General features: G+C 35.5%; 1 protein-coding gene across 1 annotated transcript in view; it reads left to right on the top strand.

The window, feature by feature from the left end:
- The window catches only part of ARHGAP21 (Rho GTPase activating protein 21), a 115,216-nt gene that overhangs the window by 29,102 nt on the left and 67,652 nt on the right, over nt 1–18,462 (top strand). The window contains 2 exon segments of the mRNA XM_088789235.1: nt 12,650–12,829; nt 15,260–15,284. Coding sequence (XP_088645361.1) covers nt 12,650–12,829; nt 15,260–15,284 — 205 coding nt within the window.

The raw sequence follows: 18,462 nt of genomic DNA, 5'->3' as shown, positions 1-18,462 counted from the left end.
TGAGCATGTATATTATGCTCCTGGAGGTTATCAGGTGGGAGAGACAGATATTACAGAAACACAAATACATAATTGCAACTATAAAATTTCCTTTACAGGAAAAGAAAATACTAATTTTCTAAGCATTCAATACAACTTTTTATGTACCTGCTTTGTGCTATTTGGCATGACCAAACCAAAGTCCCTGCTCTTATGGTCCCCACATTTTAATGGGTAGGGGGCTCAGACAATACATAAATAAGCAAACATATAATGTCATTTCAGATTGTGATAAGTGCTGTGAGGAAAAATGAAGGGTGGAGTGAGGGGAGACTACTTTAGATTAGGTGGTCAGGAAAAGCCCCTTAGAAATCACTTCTGAGTAGATGATGTTTAAGAAGATTACCGAATGAATTAAGGAAGCAAGCTATACAAATATCGGCACGCCGGGTGGAGGGAATTGCAGAGGTGTAAAGCCCCTAACATGGGTAAGAGCTGGGTTGGAGGCAGCCAGGAGGTTTGTGTGTCAGGAACCTGTGATCAGGGGGAGAGGAGAAAGGGAAGTAGGTCAGTGTCCTACCCAGGACCAGGTCCGGGAGGGTCTGTAAGAGAAAGGTTTTAGATTTTCTTCCCAGTGTGATGGGAAGCCTATTGCAGGGTTTTTAGCATGATAATGCCATAATCAGATTCATGTTTAAATAAACGTGACAAATGTAAACATTTAAAGTAGAAATATAGCAATATATAACATACATAAATCATAAATATGTAGCTTGGTGAATTTTACAAAGTGCACACACCTATGGATCATTGTTCTGATCAAGATACAGAATAGTAACAGCTCCTTAGTAGCCTCTGTTATGCCCCCTGACGTCATGTTTCTCTCCTTTAAAGATAATCACCATGCATTGGTTTGCCTGTTTTGAATTGTATCATAAATATTATCACATTGTACGAACTCTTTTGTGTGTGACCTTTTTCACTTAGTGTCATCTTTGAAATTCATCCACATTTTAAGGATTCATTTGTGGGAGTTCATTGTATGGACTATACCACTGTTTATCCATTCTACTCTTGATGGATATTTGACTTGTTTCTAACTTTTGGCCATTACAAATAATGCTGCTGGGAACATTTTGCACATGGCTTTATACATATGGATTTCTGTTGAGTATATACCTAGGAGTGGAGTTACTGGACACAGGGTGTGCACATTTTACGGCCAGATTTTAGCAGATACTACCAAGCAGTTACTCAAAGTGGTTGTACCGGTTTACACCCCATCAGCAGGATTTGAGAATTCTTGTTACTCTGCATCCTTGCCAATAATTGATTTCCAGTTAAAAAATGTTTTTAGCCATTTTGGTGTGTCATAGTGTCACATTATGGTTTTAATTTGCATTTGCTTGATGCCTGTGAAGTTGAGCATCTTTTCTTACACTTGTTGGCCATTTGCGTTTCCTCTTTAGTAAAGCATCTGTTCAGATCTTTTGCCCATCATTCACTAGCTGTAAGAACTTGGATGAATTACCTAATTTCTTGGAGTACAGTGTTAAAAATTTGTAAAATAGGAATAATGTCATCTAATTTTTGGTTTCCTTGAGTAGTCTCTTTGAATAACCAAAGCAAGTTAGTATGAATCCCAGGTCTTCATTTTTCAGAAGTCCTTAAGAACTACTTGTGAAATATTTTCTGCATTGACGGTATCTACTTGAATATAATGATTTTTAAAGATGGAAGATCCAGAGAGTGAGTGGAATGACCATTTTAGCTTAGTTAAAATGGACATAGGAAAATCGATTTTCAAAAAAAAGGGCCTAGTTTATAAGAAGATAGACTTGTTTCTTCCAGTGGAAATTATAATTACTTAATCAGAATTTGAATTACTTCTACAACAGCAAAATCAGTGTCATCAACAAAACCTGTATTTAAAGAAATTTCCTGTCATTCAGTGTAAACATAAGCACCTGCACTACAACCAAAGCACCGGAGGCTGAAGGAGTGTGAAAGCCCTCCTTCAACTACTGGGGGCACCAAAAAAATGTACACAAGTGGACACACTGGTCAATGTTGCTCAAGCAAGTAGTTGGCTGTAATCAGAAGTGTCTAGATGCTGTTGGTAACCACTTTGAGCACTTCTTGTCATTGCAGAAGTGAAACGTGACTTGTATTCATCTTTTATCGGTATATATTGAGTATTACAATTTTAATTGTTTTTTCCTTTCTTAAAATGTGTATAAATTGTTTTGGCACCCTCTGTATATAATTTCCTTTGGCTGTTCAGGCTGATCGGAATGATTAACATTTCTTATTTTTAACTTATAAATTTTTAGTAAAATTTATGGCATGTTGGATTTACATTTTTTATGAGTATTGTTCATACTTTATAATACTTTTAGATTCTCCTTGTATAATATGCAGCTGGTGTATTTATGCTTATGAAAATCGTAACAGTGTGCACTTGTAATGGTTTTAGAGGTTTCTAATTGTTACATATTTTTGATATATTTTTAATCATTTCTAATTTTTAGCCAGTTAAAGTATTTTTTCTATGTAAAATACCTATTAAAATGATCTGTTTTATAGTGTAGTTTCCAGAAATACTTTATGTTGAAAGGCAATTATACTTATAGGGCATAAATTATGGAGTAATGGAAATAATTTATTGTTTTCCAAAAGGTTTTATCCCAGAGTTCCTTTAAATAGTAAGCTCCACAGTGCTTCTAAAATGCATATAAAATACTTTTTGATATTTAATCATAATTTTTCATGAACAAATTATAAAATAAGGACCTGCTGCATTGGGAATTTTTACTTAGCTGGGGTTTTGAAATAAATGAAACATAATTGCGTTCAACCTAGAGACAGTGATTCATTTGCAAGGGCATAAGCAGAGGGTACATTACCACATTAGAAGTTGGACAGCAGCCGAGTTGCTTCGTGTCCAAGCCCTGTCCCCCCTCCAGGGACTGCAGATGTCTCTATCTCACTTGATGTCATTTGTCTTTGCTGGAGCTGGACTGGCTCTCGTGTCTCCACTTCAAGTCAGGCTGCGTCCTGGTGCTCAGACTAATCTGAATGTGACCCTCCTTCCTGGGGTGGGAGGGTGGGCTGGGGGGTGCTTGTTGTCTGTTCTTTGAGATCTGGGGGCTGCTTTCCCAGTTGGTCAGTTCTGAGTTCCTTGTATTTTCAGTTTTCTTTCCAGTTCCCAGAAATTTGCTTTGGTTTCTGCTACTGTGTTTCAAGATATTTCTGTCAACCCTCATTTATAATTTTGTTTGAGAATTGTGTTCTGAATTCCAGTGACAACATGTTCTTAATTCAATCTTAAACTGGAGACTATCTGTATATTCTTTTCTATGTTACTTATATTATACGTCTTTAAGAATTGGATGTTTAACCTGACTACTAATAAAGAAACAAAAACTGAAAACATTAAGAACCATTTTTTCATCTTAGCATATTTGCAAAGATTGAAAAATAGCTTCCCATTGCTGGCTAGAATATGGATATAGCAATCTTATGTGCTGTCAGTGGGTTTGTGACTTGGTCCCCCATTTTATAGGTGGTACTTTGACATTTTGTATATAAAACTTAAAAAAAAATAACTATTTGACCAGCAGCTCCATTTTGGGAAATTTCTCCTAATGAAGTACTCATGATTTTTCACAGAGATTGACCTACAAGGTGGTTGTAGTAGTTGTAGTAGTAGTAATAATAATACCAGTGGCATAAAAAGCTTAATGAGCAGTGTGTGTACCTAAATCTAAATGACAAAAGGAAGAGTGAATAAGTGAAATGTGATTTATTCGTGGGACAAAATGTGATGCAGTCTTTAGTGTGTCACTATATATTATATTAACATGGAAAGACATTCATAACATAGTAAATAAAAATAAGTGGGTTAGAAGAGCACTTTTCGCAAGTGTGTATTTGTATATGTTTACATATGAAAAAGTCTAGAAGGATATATACAAATACATATGTATTGACATCAGTTTTCTTTAGAGGGGGAATAGTAGGTACATTATTATAAGTTACTTTCTTTTTGCTTAGCTTTATTTTCTAACTTATGTTTAATGAACATATATATCTAAGAAATATAAATTATAAAAGGAAAAAGAATGGTTTATTACTCATTAGCTCTTGTTCCCAAATTGCTAAGACAACCTGTTAGTGGAAAAGTTCCAGGATCAGGAGACTGAAAGCATAGGTTCCAATCCATGCTGTGTAACTAATTCGCTATGAGACCATCGGCAAGGCTCTCTGGGCCTCAGTTTCTGTGTTTGTTAAATAAATTGGTTGAACTATATCTCTGATTGTTAAGCTCCTTAACAAGCTCCTTAGAGTTTCAGAGGAGCTAGCAGAATGGAACAGCTTCCTATACAAATTCCCCTGCCTCTCTCCCCAAACAGAGCAGCTCTGTATAGTTGATATTATGTATATTGAATTTTTGTTTTAAGCTATTTTCCAGCCAAAGGTAAGGAAAAAAGGAAGAATCTCCTCTAAGATTCAGTAATTCTAAGTATGTTTCATGCGTCTCCCTTTAAGTTCCTCATCTTCCCCGTTCACGGGTGCAGTTTCTTGGAGGACAGAGCTTCCCTATGTAGCAGGACGCTCTGGCTCGCCTGGAAATGCCACACTATGGTAGTCTGCATCCATTGAGTGCTAGTGAGTAAGTGAGTAATTCATGTCTGGGATGGGGTACCTTCACCCTCGCTGATACATAGAGACATATTTTTGCACGTATGAAAAACAATTTCAGCCTCTGTTATGAATTGTTTTTCCATTTGCTCCTGACCTCTCGTGTGGTCTACCCTAATGAATAGTTTGGGTGACCAATAATTGTGTACCTTTTGGCAAGTTATTTAACCTCTCAGAGACTCAGTATTTTATTTTATAAAATGGTGATTGGCCAAGTTGAATGATACTATCTCCAAGTTTCCTTCTAGTTATAAAAGTCCCTGAAATGATATAGTCTCAATAGTTTAGGCTAATGAAATTGAGTCAACTATTAACAATTGTCAATGTAGTGTCATTGATAATCCAAAATTTACTTAGATCTGGAAAATTTATTTATATATATGTTTAATGAGGTGAGTCTCTGATATTCTAGATCATTACAGTGCTCAAAAAAAAAAAAAATGGAATGACCACATGATATGGGTCTGATGTTCTCTACTTATATCTTCTCTAGCCTGCATACATGCTCAGTATTGCTTGTGTCTGCATAAGCAAATTTTCATTTTTAACTAGAACAAATGGAAACGTAAGCTTGACTCTTAAGTTGGAGATCCCTGTCTGCCCAAAGGGTAGTGAGATAATTGTTTTTAGCCTAAAAATATAATCTGTTCTCTTGATTCAGAGTAAACAAGATTTTATTCATATCAGAAAATAAGTAGCTTCTGAAAATAACTCTATCATATTATCTTGTAATAGAGCTTCTTTACCAGAAAATACGTAAAAAGAAGACAGCAGCGGCAGAAAGACCCATATCAACAGTCAACTTAGATGAAAGATATTATAAATGAATGTCCAAATAAATAATAAACTAAAAATTAATAGTCATATTTTTACATTTAATTTGAAATATTTTGGACTAAAGTCATCTAGATTTCTCACCTTCAAGTCTGAGAGTGTTAGAATTTCTTTGGTCATCATCTTTCGTATCTTAAATATTAAAATACCACTGAAAACCGGAATTTATTCTCAGAAAAATACATCTAGATACATCTAGGTATTCAGTATCAAAGTGGTTCCAATTGTTATCAACTTGGAGGAGCCAAAAACAAACAAACAAACAAACAAACAAACAAAACAACCCAAAAATCTTTACAAAGAGACTCCAGAAAGAGAAGCTGCAAATCAATAGTTTCCAGGAATACTCAGTATATAAAAAAACTTTTTTTCAAGAGTCTTTTAGCTCAGCTGAAATTTAAACAAACAAACAAAAAAACCCTTAATTGAAAACATCAGATTTCCAGTTGTGTTGAAATATTTTGCAGAGAAATGCCCCATTAAAAAACCCTAACATATGAGAAATAATTTGCTATGTGATTAATTATCTGTGGCATTAGGACTATGGAGAAAGTAGTTTAAAGATAAGCAATATCTGAATGTTTTAAAGCCGTATTATTACTCCGTTTCTGCTTCTGGCATAGAGCAGAAAGAGTAGGCTAGCTCTGGCATTTACTAGCTGTGTTTTTGACAAATCCCTCAAGGACTGTGAGCCCATTTCTCATTGAGACTAGTAGTTAGTGTACCTAAGAATCTAGTAAAAAGTTTTATGGATACTCACGATTTGGTTTTTCCTCTCATACAAAACTGTATTTTATATACTGTTCTTCTGATATGAAGTGTTATCATAATACATTTTTGAAATAAGCCTTTATATATTGGTGACCTCTGTGTTTTTAATTTAATTTTTACGTAGTGCTTACTGTGTGCGCTGTACTGTTTTAAAAACTTGATAAACTTGCATAACTTGATAAACTATGATAGTTTAATCTTCCTAGGAAATATACGAAGTAGGTGCTATTATTCTCCTCCTCACAGTGAAGACGAGGAAGTGAGGCAGAGCTATGTTGAGGGACTTGCCTCCATGGGGTTCACAGCTGGTATCAAAGACTGAGCCCCAGGTAGTCTGGCTCCAGAGCCCGTGCTCTTCCCACTCTGCATGCCGCAGTCTCCCTGAGTCATAAAAGAAAAAACATCCAGCCAGCTGATAGTTAAAACTATGATAGTTCAACAATTCAACTATATAAAAGAAGAAAACGGAAAAAAAAAAAATCCCAAGGGCTCACGCATTATAATTCTGTGTTGTATTTTCTCAGGAAATGACATATTAAAAGGTGTTGTATCACCATGAGAAGGTCTGGCCCTAAAATAAGAAACTTTACTTTAAGCAATGGCACTACTAATAGTATATAACAAATATTATGTAACAAAATATTTTCAAAGAATCCATAGGAGTAGGACTAATAATCTTACCTTGGTTCCCTGAAAATAAGACCTAGCCGGACAATCAGCTCTAATGTGTCTTTTGGAGCAAAAATTAATATAAGACCCGGTCTTATATTATAGTAAAGTAAGACGTATTAGAGCTGATTGTCTGGCTAGGTCTTATTTTCGGGGAAATATGGGAGATATATGATGGAATCAAACTTTGAATCTTTCAGGATGAACACAATATAATCCTTATGCTTCATTATGAATGATTTCTGGAATATACTAGAAGCCATCCCCATCCTGCTTAAAGTACAAATACAATAATTACAAAAGATAGCTTAGGGGTTATATATTATGTATACAGGCTTTTTTTTTTTCTTTCTTACTCTTAAGTTTACTTAAGTGACAGCCTGTGTCTTTCACCTCTGGCTAACCTTTAGACTTCGTACTTTTTACCTATGTGAGTTTTTTTTGAAACATCTTCATTGAACTATAATTTACATACCATAAAACTCACTCATTGTGAGTGTGCATTGGAATGGTTTGTAGTAAATTTATACAGTTGTGGAGCTTTCATCACAATCTACTTTGAGAACTTTCCTTTATCCCCAAAGGTTCCCTCATGCCAGTGCGCATTCCCTTCTGTGAGGTTTTTATTGCCTTTATTTGTTATGTGGTTAATGTTTTCCTCTTGTAGATTCTCTTAGTCATCTTTTAGGTTGCTTCGTCTAGTTGTTTTATCTAGTTTTGATGGAGTTATTTTTTATCCTTTATTTTGGTTTCTTTTAACCTTGAGTCATTTTTTCAATCAAGTGACCTTGTTATGAAGTCTTGTAGGGGAATCAAATGACAGTTCTTGGTCCACAGGAATTTAACCGCTATTGTCCCAGTCACTTCTTGGCTTCTTGCACTCTGATGCTGTTGGTACATGAATTGGTACTCATGGTGGGGAGATGAGACGTGTGTAAAGAGATGGGTATTAGGGGTCTTCTCAAGTAGAGAAGTCTGGGACAGCTGCATTTCTCCCTGTGTGCCTTTGTTATCAATCCAGCAGATCTAAAGCTCTATGGGTAACTAGAAGAAGGAGTGAAAAAGGCACAGAAGTATATTCTTTTCATCTTCGCTTTCTATGTAGAAAGAAGAAATACCCTCCCTTCTTTCCTGTAGGGAAAAGAGAGGATTCAGTGTGATGCTCTTAGGAGGATGGAACAATTGAGACAACTGAGCTGAGATATGTTGCATTCAAAAGTCTTAGTTTGCAGGAAGCAAAACAGAAATTGCTTGCTCTTCATCCCCTCTTCTCCATTTTTGTAAAGAACTCACTAGAACAGGACATAGCCGGCTCACTTCAGAAACTTGAAGCGTGAAACCATGATTCAAAGGAGTTTTCTATATGATTCAAAGGTAAAGAAAAGGAAACAATATATTTGGGAGTGCTGAGGCTAAAACATAATAATAGTACATTAGAAATAAATTTAGTACAGGTAAAATTTTTAAAGTGCTAAAATTAGAGTCCCGCAGAAAAATAAAATTTAAAAATATAAATAGATCAAAGAACAATTGGGGGAAAGAATCTGCGCAGACTGCAGAGTAAAGGAGATGATGAAAAATGGAACTAGTCTAGTTTCAGATTCAGGAAACCATGATATTAGTTCCTGCCCTGATACTAGCTAGCAGTAATCTTGGATAAATTACTTAACTAATCTGGGTCTCACTTTCCTCATGTGTAACATGAAAGGGTTCACTTATCTTAATGAAACCTTAAAGATTCTTTGTGCTTTAAAATTATATAGTGAGATGTCCAGTAAGCACATGAGAAGATGTTCATCGTTAGCCATTTAGGGAAATGCAAATTATAATCAAAATGAGGTATCACTATACACCTGTCACAATGGCTAAAATAAAAAATAATGACAGTGCCAAATACTGTCAAGGATACGGAGAAACTGCCTGGATCAGCTGTACGTTGCTGGTAGGAATGTAAAATTGTAAAAATCTTCTGGAAAAAGCTTGGCAGTTACTTACAAAACTAAATATGCAATTACTATACGAGTACAACCCAGCAATTGCGCTCTTGGACATTTATCCCAGAGAAATGGAAATTACTTTCACATAAAAATCTGTATGTGAATGTTTATAACACATTTATTCATAAGACTCCCAAACTGGAAACAACTCAGATGTCCTTTAAAGAAACTGTGGTGTGTTTATACCATGGAATACTACTCAGCAATGAAAAAAGAAATGGTACATGCAGCAACTTGGGTGGGTTGTATCTATGTCAATATCCTAGTTATGATATTGTGTTATAGTTTTCCAGGATGTTATTGTGGAGGCAAACTGCATAAAGATTACATGATGTCCTCTGTATTATTTTTTACAATTGCATGTAAATCTATATCTCTAAGAAGAGAAACTAAACTGTGTGTATTTCATTTACTTTTTATCCCCACTGTGTGGAACTGTGTTGAGTACATGGTAGGTGCTCCATAAATAGTTATTTACTGAATGAATGGGGGTGGGGGGTGAGAGAGAGAGAGAGAGAGAGAGAGAGAGAGAGAGAGCGAGCACACCTGAAGAACTTGCACACATGTATGTGTAAAATGATCCTCTCATTTGGATCTCAAAACGAGGGTCTAGTCACTACGTAGAGCTGTTTGGGTAATTAAGCCTAGATTAATAACCTTTATCCTAGAAATTCTATCACGATCACTTTTGCAATTACTTGACACTTAGCTTGAGTCACCCATGTTGATATTTAGTGTTAACATCTCCACCCCCCCCCCCCCCCAAATCTCCAAATCCTAGAATGGGAGATAAACTGAAATGCATTTATGATAAATTAGTTCCAAATGTAGAGTCTCTATAGATGGTTTCAGGGTCTTGATTACTGTAGTTTTGTAATAAGTCTTAAAGTCTTGTAGTGTAAGTATTCCAATTTTGTTCTTTTTCAAAGTTATTTCGCTATTTAGCTCCTTTTCATTTTAAAGTGAAGTATAAAAAGAGCTTGCCAATTTCTACACAAAAATATAGGATTTTGGTGGGGATTTCATTGAATCTATAGATCAATTTGGGGAAAGTTGAGATTGTAGTAGTACTGAGACTTCTGAACCATGAACATGGTATGTCTCTCCATTTATTTATTACTAGATATTCTTTAAATCTCTCAGCAGTATTTTGGACTTGCCATTTACAGGTCTTGCAAATCTTTTGCCAGATTTATCACTAAATGGTATATATTTTAAACAGTATATATATTTAAAATGGTATATACCATTTTAAATGGTGTATATTTACAACATTTTTAAATGTTTTATCACTAAATGGTATATATTTTAAACAGTATATATATTTAAAATGGTATATACCATTTTAAATGGTGTATATTTACAACATTTTTTTCAATTTCCAGTTACTTATTGATAGTATGTAGAAATGCTGTTGATTTTTGTGTACATATATTACTTTCATTCACATTCCATTGATTAGAACTCATCCACCGCCTCCCCTAGTGCAAGTTTGGCTGGGGAATGAATGATACTATCTAGCTGTCTTCCAAGAAAGAAAAGAAAATGAAATTGATGAATAGCTAACTAGTAATAAATATTGACTATATAATAAAAATATCTAGGGTTTAGAAGTCTCTTGAATTTACTTCCTTTATCTTGCACTGTATTTTTATCAAGAAAAAATTGCTTTCGAGAGCATTTTTAAATTTTAACACCTTCATTTGAAGCAAATCGTTGTGGAGGAATAGATAGATTCACTAGTGGAATATAATTAAAAATATAACGAGGCCAAGCCTTGTTTTTTGCCATTTGATGAAGGTTACATTTCAAAATTACTAGGATGAACTTGGGGTTGTCATTTAATACAAAAATCTTAGCAGTAATGCAGACATGTTAAGTTTGAGATACTTCTTAGATTGGGGAGATGTCTGGGCTAGAGGTGAAAATTGGTGACATATCTGTATATAGATGGTATTTAATGTATGAGTGAAGAAATCACCAAAAGACAGAGTAAAGGCTGAGCGTTAGATACTCCCAAGTTCAGAAGTTTAAGAGACAAAGATGTAGCAAAGGAGACTGAGAAGAAGGAGCCTGTGAGTTAGAAGGAAAATCAGTGTGGGGAGTCAAGTGGAGAAAACTTTTCAAGGAGGAAGTGACTGATCCCTGTGCCAACTTATAAATCACGTAAGATGAAAACTGAGACTTGACTGTTCAGTTTAGCCATTTGGAGACCCTTGGTGATCTTCACAAAAGCAGTTTCAGGGAGTTATGGAGGCAGAAGCCCAATTTAAGGGGATTCAAGAAAAAAATAGGAGGGACAGAATTGGAGATAGCAACTGTAGACAACTTTCAGGAAATTTCGTACTGAAGACAAGCTGACAACAAGGTGGTAGCTGGAGAGGGATGTGTGGTCAAGAGAGGGGTTTTTGTTGTTTTCAGATTAAAGAACTTACGAAATGTGTATATGCTGTTAGGAATTATATCGTTAAGAGAAAATAGATGTCGCAGAACAGGGAGTGGAGAATTGCTGGAATTGTATCTTTGAATAGTGAGAGGGAATGGAATCTCGCACAGAAGTGGTGGGGCCTTAGAAGGGTGGGCAGTGCAGGCATTGTAAAGAGAGGGAAGGCCAGAGAACATGGGCACAGCTGCAGGGAGGGGGGTAAATGTGTTCTCAGATATTGCTTGTGTTTCTTCGATGTAGTAGAAAGCAGGGTCATCAGGTACAAGTGAGGCTGGAGGAGAAGGGATGAATTAGTCACATAGGATGAATGGACTGGAGAGAATTATCATCGACAGACACCACTAAACGCTGTCTTGAGGTTAGTTGTCTAAATTCACTTACAGGAAGTGAACTTAGAGTGAAAGCAGTCAGCCTAGTTTTTGTTTTTCTCCACCTGTGTTGGGCTCCTTAGGTGCAGGCCCTGAGTAGGCCATGTTGGTTTATCCAGGGTTAGGTTTTGTCAGGTGACTTGGAAGAAGTGAGAGAAAGGTAAAGGAGTGAATTGAAGCGGGCTTAATATGGAAGTAAGGACATGGGGTGGTGAGGGACAGGGAAAAGTGGTAGGGTCAGCTCAGATCGAAGAATCGTAAGGGTTGGGGTAATGAAAGGGGTGGAGAATGGAATCCCTGATTTGAGGTTGTAAATGGTTTTCAGTCATGACCAGATAGAAGCCAAGAGTGCAGGAAAAGAGATCAAAGAAGTGTAAGGCCAGGATAGTGGAAGGATTATCAATGTGGATACTGAATTTGTGTTTAGAACTTGAAGGCGTTATCTGTTATTTTCTAATATCCTTTGTTGCTGTTGCACTATCTGATAACAATTTTAGTGTTCTTACTTGATAAGAGTTTCACATCTCTTCTTTCATTGTTTCTGTTTCTTAGTCTTTAGTGCTCTATAAGATTTTCTTGGTGTTATCTTTCATTCCTTCTATTGCATTTAAAATTTTAGCCATTATATTTCTAACTTCCAAGAGTTTTTTCTTCTTCTGATTAACTTTTCATAGCATTTCTTTCTAGAAAAAAATGAGTTTTTGATGATCTGCATGATTTGTTCTAATTCATATAGTTCATGTATCAGAATATGGTTCTTTTTCTCCATTAAAATCATATCTGCACTCAGGTATTATATTTTTTACGTATAATTTTTTCTAAGTGAGGAAATATTAATATATGGTGTTAGTAGTTAACGTTTAAATATCTTTTTATTTTAGGTATCAAAAAGTAAAGATGGAAAAGAACAAAGTGAAACTGTATCACCATCCGAAGATGAAACATTCTCCTGGCCAGGTCCCAAAACAGTTATGTTGAAAAGAACATCTCAAGGCTTTGGTTTTACATTAAGGCATTTTATTGTTTATCCCCCAGAGTCTGCAATTCAATTTTCATATAAGGTAAGAGAAGTAATTAAAGTAACTCAAAAAACCCCACAAGGCTATTCTATCTTCTTGTTTTTCCCTTAACCCTCCTCTCCTGCCTTCTTCCTATCTTAGAAGTGTTATATTTTCATTGTTATTATATTCTTTTAGATGTTTTTCTACCTTCTAGAACAAAAATTTTAATCTTTTCTGAAAGGTCATACTCAAATCTATTTTGCTGGGACTTTTAGTTCCAAATTTCATCCTAATAGGTAGTTGTTTTTCTACTATCTAGAAAGAAAGTGTTTTGGGGGCAGAGAATGCAGAGGAATTAGTTTGCTAAACTATTCTGATGGTTATAAAAAGTTATTGGGATTAAAATGATACTTACCTTTCAGGTATGTCATATGATGGCAAGTCAATCTAAAAACAGCTTCTCACCAGAATGAATTACATTAATTATGCTTCATTATATAGTAACGTGGTCTGATAAAGGGAAGCGTGGAATAATTATAATGGCAGCTCTGTGTTCTTCACTGTTCTTTACGAGCATTAGCTCACTTCATTATTAGCCTGTATAACAGACGTGGGAGCTGATCTGAGTCACATAATAAGTCATGGAACTAAGACTTTCACTTGCCAGCATGAATGTCCAGGGCTTCACTATTTGTACAACAGTGCAATGGAAATCATGATATTTAGAAGAGTTGTGAGACCTGGGCCAAGCCACTTGACTTCCCTTGGCTTCTAGATTTCCATTTTAATTAGAGGGAATCGAACTAGAAGATTAGAAAACCCTTTCTAATTCTAAATTTCTATGACTCTAAGGTGGTCTTTTAAAACAGTGTGAAATTGCTGCTAGAGACCACACACTTTTTTTTGTTATATCTTTCCAGTAAAATGTTTTAAAGGATGAGCTTTTTCAAGTGCTCAGTAGTTTTTAAGAATTATGAGTAATTGTTACCTTTGGAATTAAAATTTACCAGTGTGGGTTTCCTGAAATGTCCATAAAACTGCTGAACCGGATTCCCTAAGAATCTACTTTATCTTAAAATATCTAAAATAGTATTACTTGTGTATGAGGTACATGTGAAAACATTTGATAATTTAAGAGTCCCTTTAATTACATATTAAGACTGAATTTATATTTGTCTTTTTGTTTTGTTTTGAACAAGGGCTTTGGGGCGTGATGAACATATAGATAGTACAATTTTCATAAGGTAATTTTACCACACACACATTAAAAATGCAATATTTTTATTATTGGAAAATATTTCTAGAAATGTTAGTACCACCATATAATTTTGTTAACAGCGTAGTCATTAAGAGTCAAAATAACCTAGGTTTGAGTTCCACCTCTGCCCCTTGTTAGCTCTGTGACCTTGGATAAGTCACCTAACAGACTCCTTTCTCACAGGTTGTTGTGTTGATTAAATGACGTAATACATGTAAAACACTTATTATGGGAATTAGCATACAGTAATTGCTCAGTAAACTTTAGCTGTTAATGCTGTTATTTAACACAGATGTTCTTGCACATAGGTCTCAGTCTTGTGAGTTTTACATGGCAAATGTATATTGAAATCTTTTCCTTTTTAATTATGAAATTCTGTCCATTCACTTTGAAGGATTTAAAAAAATAATAATATTGTATAGCTTTTAGAAAATGTGAAAGTAATACAACAAGGTATTTATTATATCACTTAGCTGGCAACCTTACCAATATCAGAACTGAGCTTATAACCAGAAAAAAAACACCCACAAAAACTATATATATGAGACAGCCAAAATAAAGGTCAAAAGTTAATATAATAAATTATCAGCTCTTCTTCATTAAATGTCTTTTTTTCTTTCTATAGTACATTGTAGCTTTTGTATGATAGGGGCTCAACAAATAATTTGAATAAATATATTTTTAGACAAGTTTTTCAAAGTCGCTTTTCTAATTTCCCAGCCAAACGTGGATAGCATGGGAGCAGGACAGCCTGATAACAGTGAAAAGCAACCAAATAGATAAACCTCAACATGGAATACAGACGTTAAATAGGTAGCAATTTGGAGCTAGTCAATTTATATAAAGACAGTTCTGGGTCCTGTAGAAACCCCTAAAGGCACATTTTGTTAGAGTACAGTACGTGATGACTGGCCTGGCCCTCTCTCCCAAGTTCTAGGTTCAGCTCTCCAGATGCCTACTTTGATAGCCTCCAGTTGGGCGTCTCTCTCAGACATCTCACACTCAGTGTTGAAAACTGAACTCCCGATGTCCTCCCTTGAAATTGGCTTCGCTCACAGACTTCCCATCTCTGTTTATGAAGGTTTCAGCCCCTGGCAAGAGACACTGTTAATGAGATTGTAGTTGGCACGTTCTGGGGAGGGCAATTTGAATTGGACTGAGTCTTGCTGTGATTTCACTATGGTTTATAAATATGTATTCATATATGGATATACATTCTTTTTATTTTGTAGGATGAAGAAAATGGCAACAAAGGAGGTATGCTCTAAAAGTTTTAATTTTTCTCTGAATTATTTTTCTATTGATGTCTTTCTGTTCTTTAATATTAAATGAGGTGGTATAGCTTTTAGAACCCAAATACAAGGCCTGACAATTAAGTTCGTGAACTCATCCTAGAAAAAGTGCTACATACCTCATTGTTGAATATCACTGTGGTCACCTTCGAAGTACTCCCCTTGGGAAGCTATGCACCGATGCCAGCACCTAGTCCACCCTTCAAAGCAATTTTGGAACTCTTTTTATGGAATGGCCATCAGAGCTGTTGTCATATTACCCTTGATGTCTTGAATGTCATCAAAATGTCTTCCTCCTAATATTTCCTTTGTCTTTGGGTAAAGAAAGAAGTCATTGGGGCCAGATCAGGTGAGTAGGGAGGGTGTTCCAATACAGTTATTTGTTTACTGGCTCAAAACTCCCTCACAGACAGTACCATGTGAGCTGGTGCATTGTAGTGATGCAAGAGCCATGAATTGTTGGCGAAAAGGTCAGGTCGTTTTCGTTTAACTTTTTCATGCAGCATTTCAGCACTTGCAAATAGTAAACTTGGTTAACTGTTTGTCCAGTTAGTACAAGTTCATAATGAATAATCCCTCTGATATCAAAACAGGTTAGCAACAGACTGCAACAAGTTCGTGAACTTAATTGTCTGACCTTGTATATAACAGTTCTTAGATGTGAGAGTCATTGAAATTAAATATTTTTACTGTAGATTTCAAAATTTTATGAATTCATTGTATCATAATTTGAAGATGTGATGATTTTATTGTTAATTATATATTAGTGTTTATGGGGGGGATATATGATTTTGAGGAAAGTAATTCTGAGATTTTTATTCAATTAGTAGTCTTTTAAATTTAGTGGTTCTTTTAGGTAAGAAATGCTGTATGTTTTATCTACTCAATTTATTGACTCAAATATTGAAAAGTAGAGAGTTTTGGTTCTTGTAGTTAGTCTTACTGTTGGATTTAAACATTACATTTAATTTGCTTAAAAGGACAGTCATGCTGGAGATAGGGTTAGTTGTTAATAACTCCCATTTTCTTTTGTTTTAATTTTATATGAATTTTAATGAGTTAAAATTTACACACAATAAAATGCACCCATTTTAAAAACTTTTGTTTTTAGATAATTTTAGACTTTTAAAAAAGTTACCAAAACAGTACAGAGAGTTTTTGCATATCCTTCATTCAACTTCCCCTAATGTTGAAAGCTTACATAACCATGGTATAATTAACACTAAGAAATTAGCTTTGGTATGATACTATTACCTAAACTACAGACTTTATTTGGATTTTACCAGTTTTTCTACTAGCGTTCTTTTCCTGTTCCAGGATTTCTCATTGTGTTCAGTTTTCATGTCCCCTTAGTCTCCCCTAGTCTGTGACAATGCTTCTTCTTTCCTGTTTCGTGCCCTTGATACTTTTGAAGAGTACTGGTCAGTTATTGTATAGAATGTCCTTCAATTTGGGTCTGCCTGATGTTTTCTCATCATTAGTTTGAAGTTATACATTTTTAGCAAGAATACATTTGCACCTATTTTAAGTGTATATTATTTTGATAATGCATAAATCGTGAAACCACCATTCCAATCAAGATATGACATCAAAAAGAACCTCTGTCATTCCATAAAGTTCCCTGATGCCTTTTTCCTGTCAGCACTTCCCTGGCCCAAGGGGATCACAAACGATAGATTAGCTAGGCCTCTTCTAGAATTTCTTAGGAATGGAATATGTCCTCTTGTGTGCCTTTCCCTTGGTGTAATGTTTTGAGATTCACCATTTTGTATGTATAGGAACTAACACTAACAGTACTGTCTTTTATGCTTAGTAGTTCTCCCTTGTATGAGATACCACCGATTGTTTATCCGTTCACCTGCTTATGAACCTCTGTAATACCCATATCTCATTTGAGGTCTTGGAATGACGTCTTAAGGGTTAAAATGAGAGGACAGGTTCCCTTTCAGCACTATCAAAAGTAATCTGACAATATAGGACCAGGTAGAACCCTTCATAGTTGTCACTGTGGTGCAAGATGGGGCACTCCTGCGTCACCATCTGTCATGCACCAGAGTTAAGGATGAATTCCAAATGTTACTTGGCATGGATTATAAATAGGCATTACTGGGGAAAAGGAAAGCTTCAAAACTAGCTTCAGCAAGAGAAAAGAGGATGTGGCTCCTGTCTCTCCCTGTCTTCCTACAGAGTGATGTGTTGATGAATTTCACGCCCGTTGTGTTGTGGTCTCCACGGGTAGAGATAGACTTCTAATAAATGTAGAAGGACATAGAAAACTTTACACAGATGATTACATATCTGAGATAGCTCACTGAGTGAATGGATTTAGTTATATGCTTTGACTGGAGAGAATAGACTCAAAACATTTGTAAGGGAAAGCTAGAAGATCCAGGTTTAACCCAGGGGGATTTGGAGAGGCGTGATAAAATGAGACTGAAGCCTGTGATCTACCGGGGAATATTACAGTTTAAAACCTGTTTTATTTATTATTTTGTACCTAATCTCATTAAAAAAAAAGATTGTCTCCACATGCAGAATTACATGTATCACAGTAAGATGAAAAATAAGGTTCAAAAGTTCATGGTAAAAAAAATGAATTAAACTGACATTCGGGAGATTTAGTACACATAAATGGGTGCTGTAGATTCTACACTGTTATCAAAGATAGGCTGTAAATTTGCTTTTGAGCTTTTCCAGTGGCCAAAAAAAATAATGAAAATATGATTAGTTAAGGATTCACACTATTCATAAAAAAACAACATCCTGTTTACACTAAAGTCGGAAACAAATTTCTCCAATTGCCCTCATAATGGAAAACAAAGAGTAAAGAGTAATACAATAGATAATATCCTTAATACCATTCTTTGTATGGCTGTTATTTAACAAATCTCTTAATATAAACTGATCTCAAAACCCCATGGTTCAATTCAGTATAAAGAGCTTCTCAACTGGGGACAGTTTTGCTCCCCAGGAGACACTTGGCAACATCTGTAGACATATTTGGTTGTCACAGTTGGGGGCAGGGTACTGTGCTACTGGCATTAGCAGGTAGAGGCCAGAGATGCTGCTGGACATCCTACAGTGCACAGGACAGCACCCCACAACCAAGAGTTATTCAACCCAAAATGTGAATGGTGCCGCTG

This window comes from Rhinolophus sinicus, chromosome 1, assembly GCF_057876585.1.
Source record: "Rhinolophus sinicus isolate RSI-liver-muscle chromosome 1, RSI-T2T, whole genome shotgun sequence".
Classification (NCBI taxonomy): domain Eukaryota; kingdom Metazoa; phylum Chordata; class Mammalia; order Chiroptera; family Rhinolophidae; genus Rhinolophus; species Rhinolophus sinicus.
This window is presented reverse-complemented; position numbering and strand designations above follow the sequence as displayed.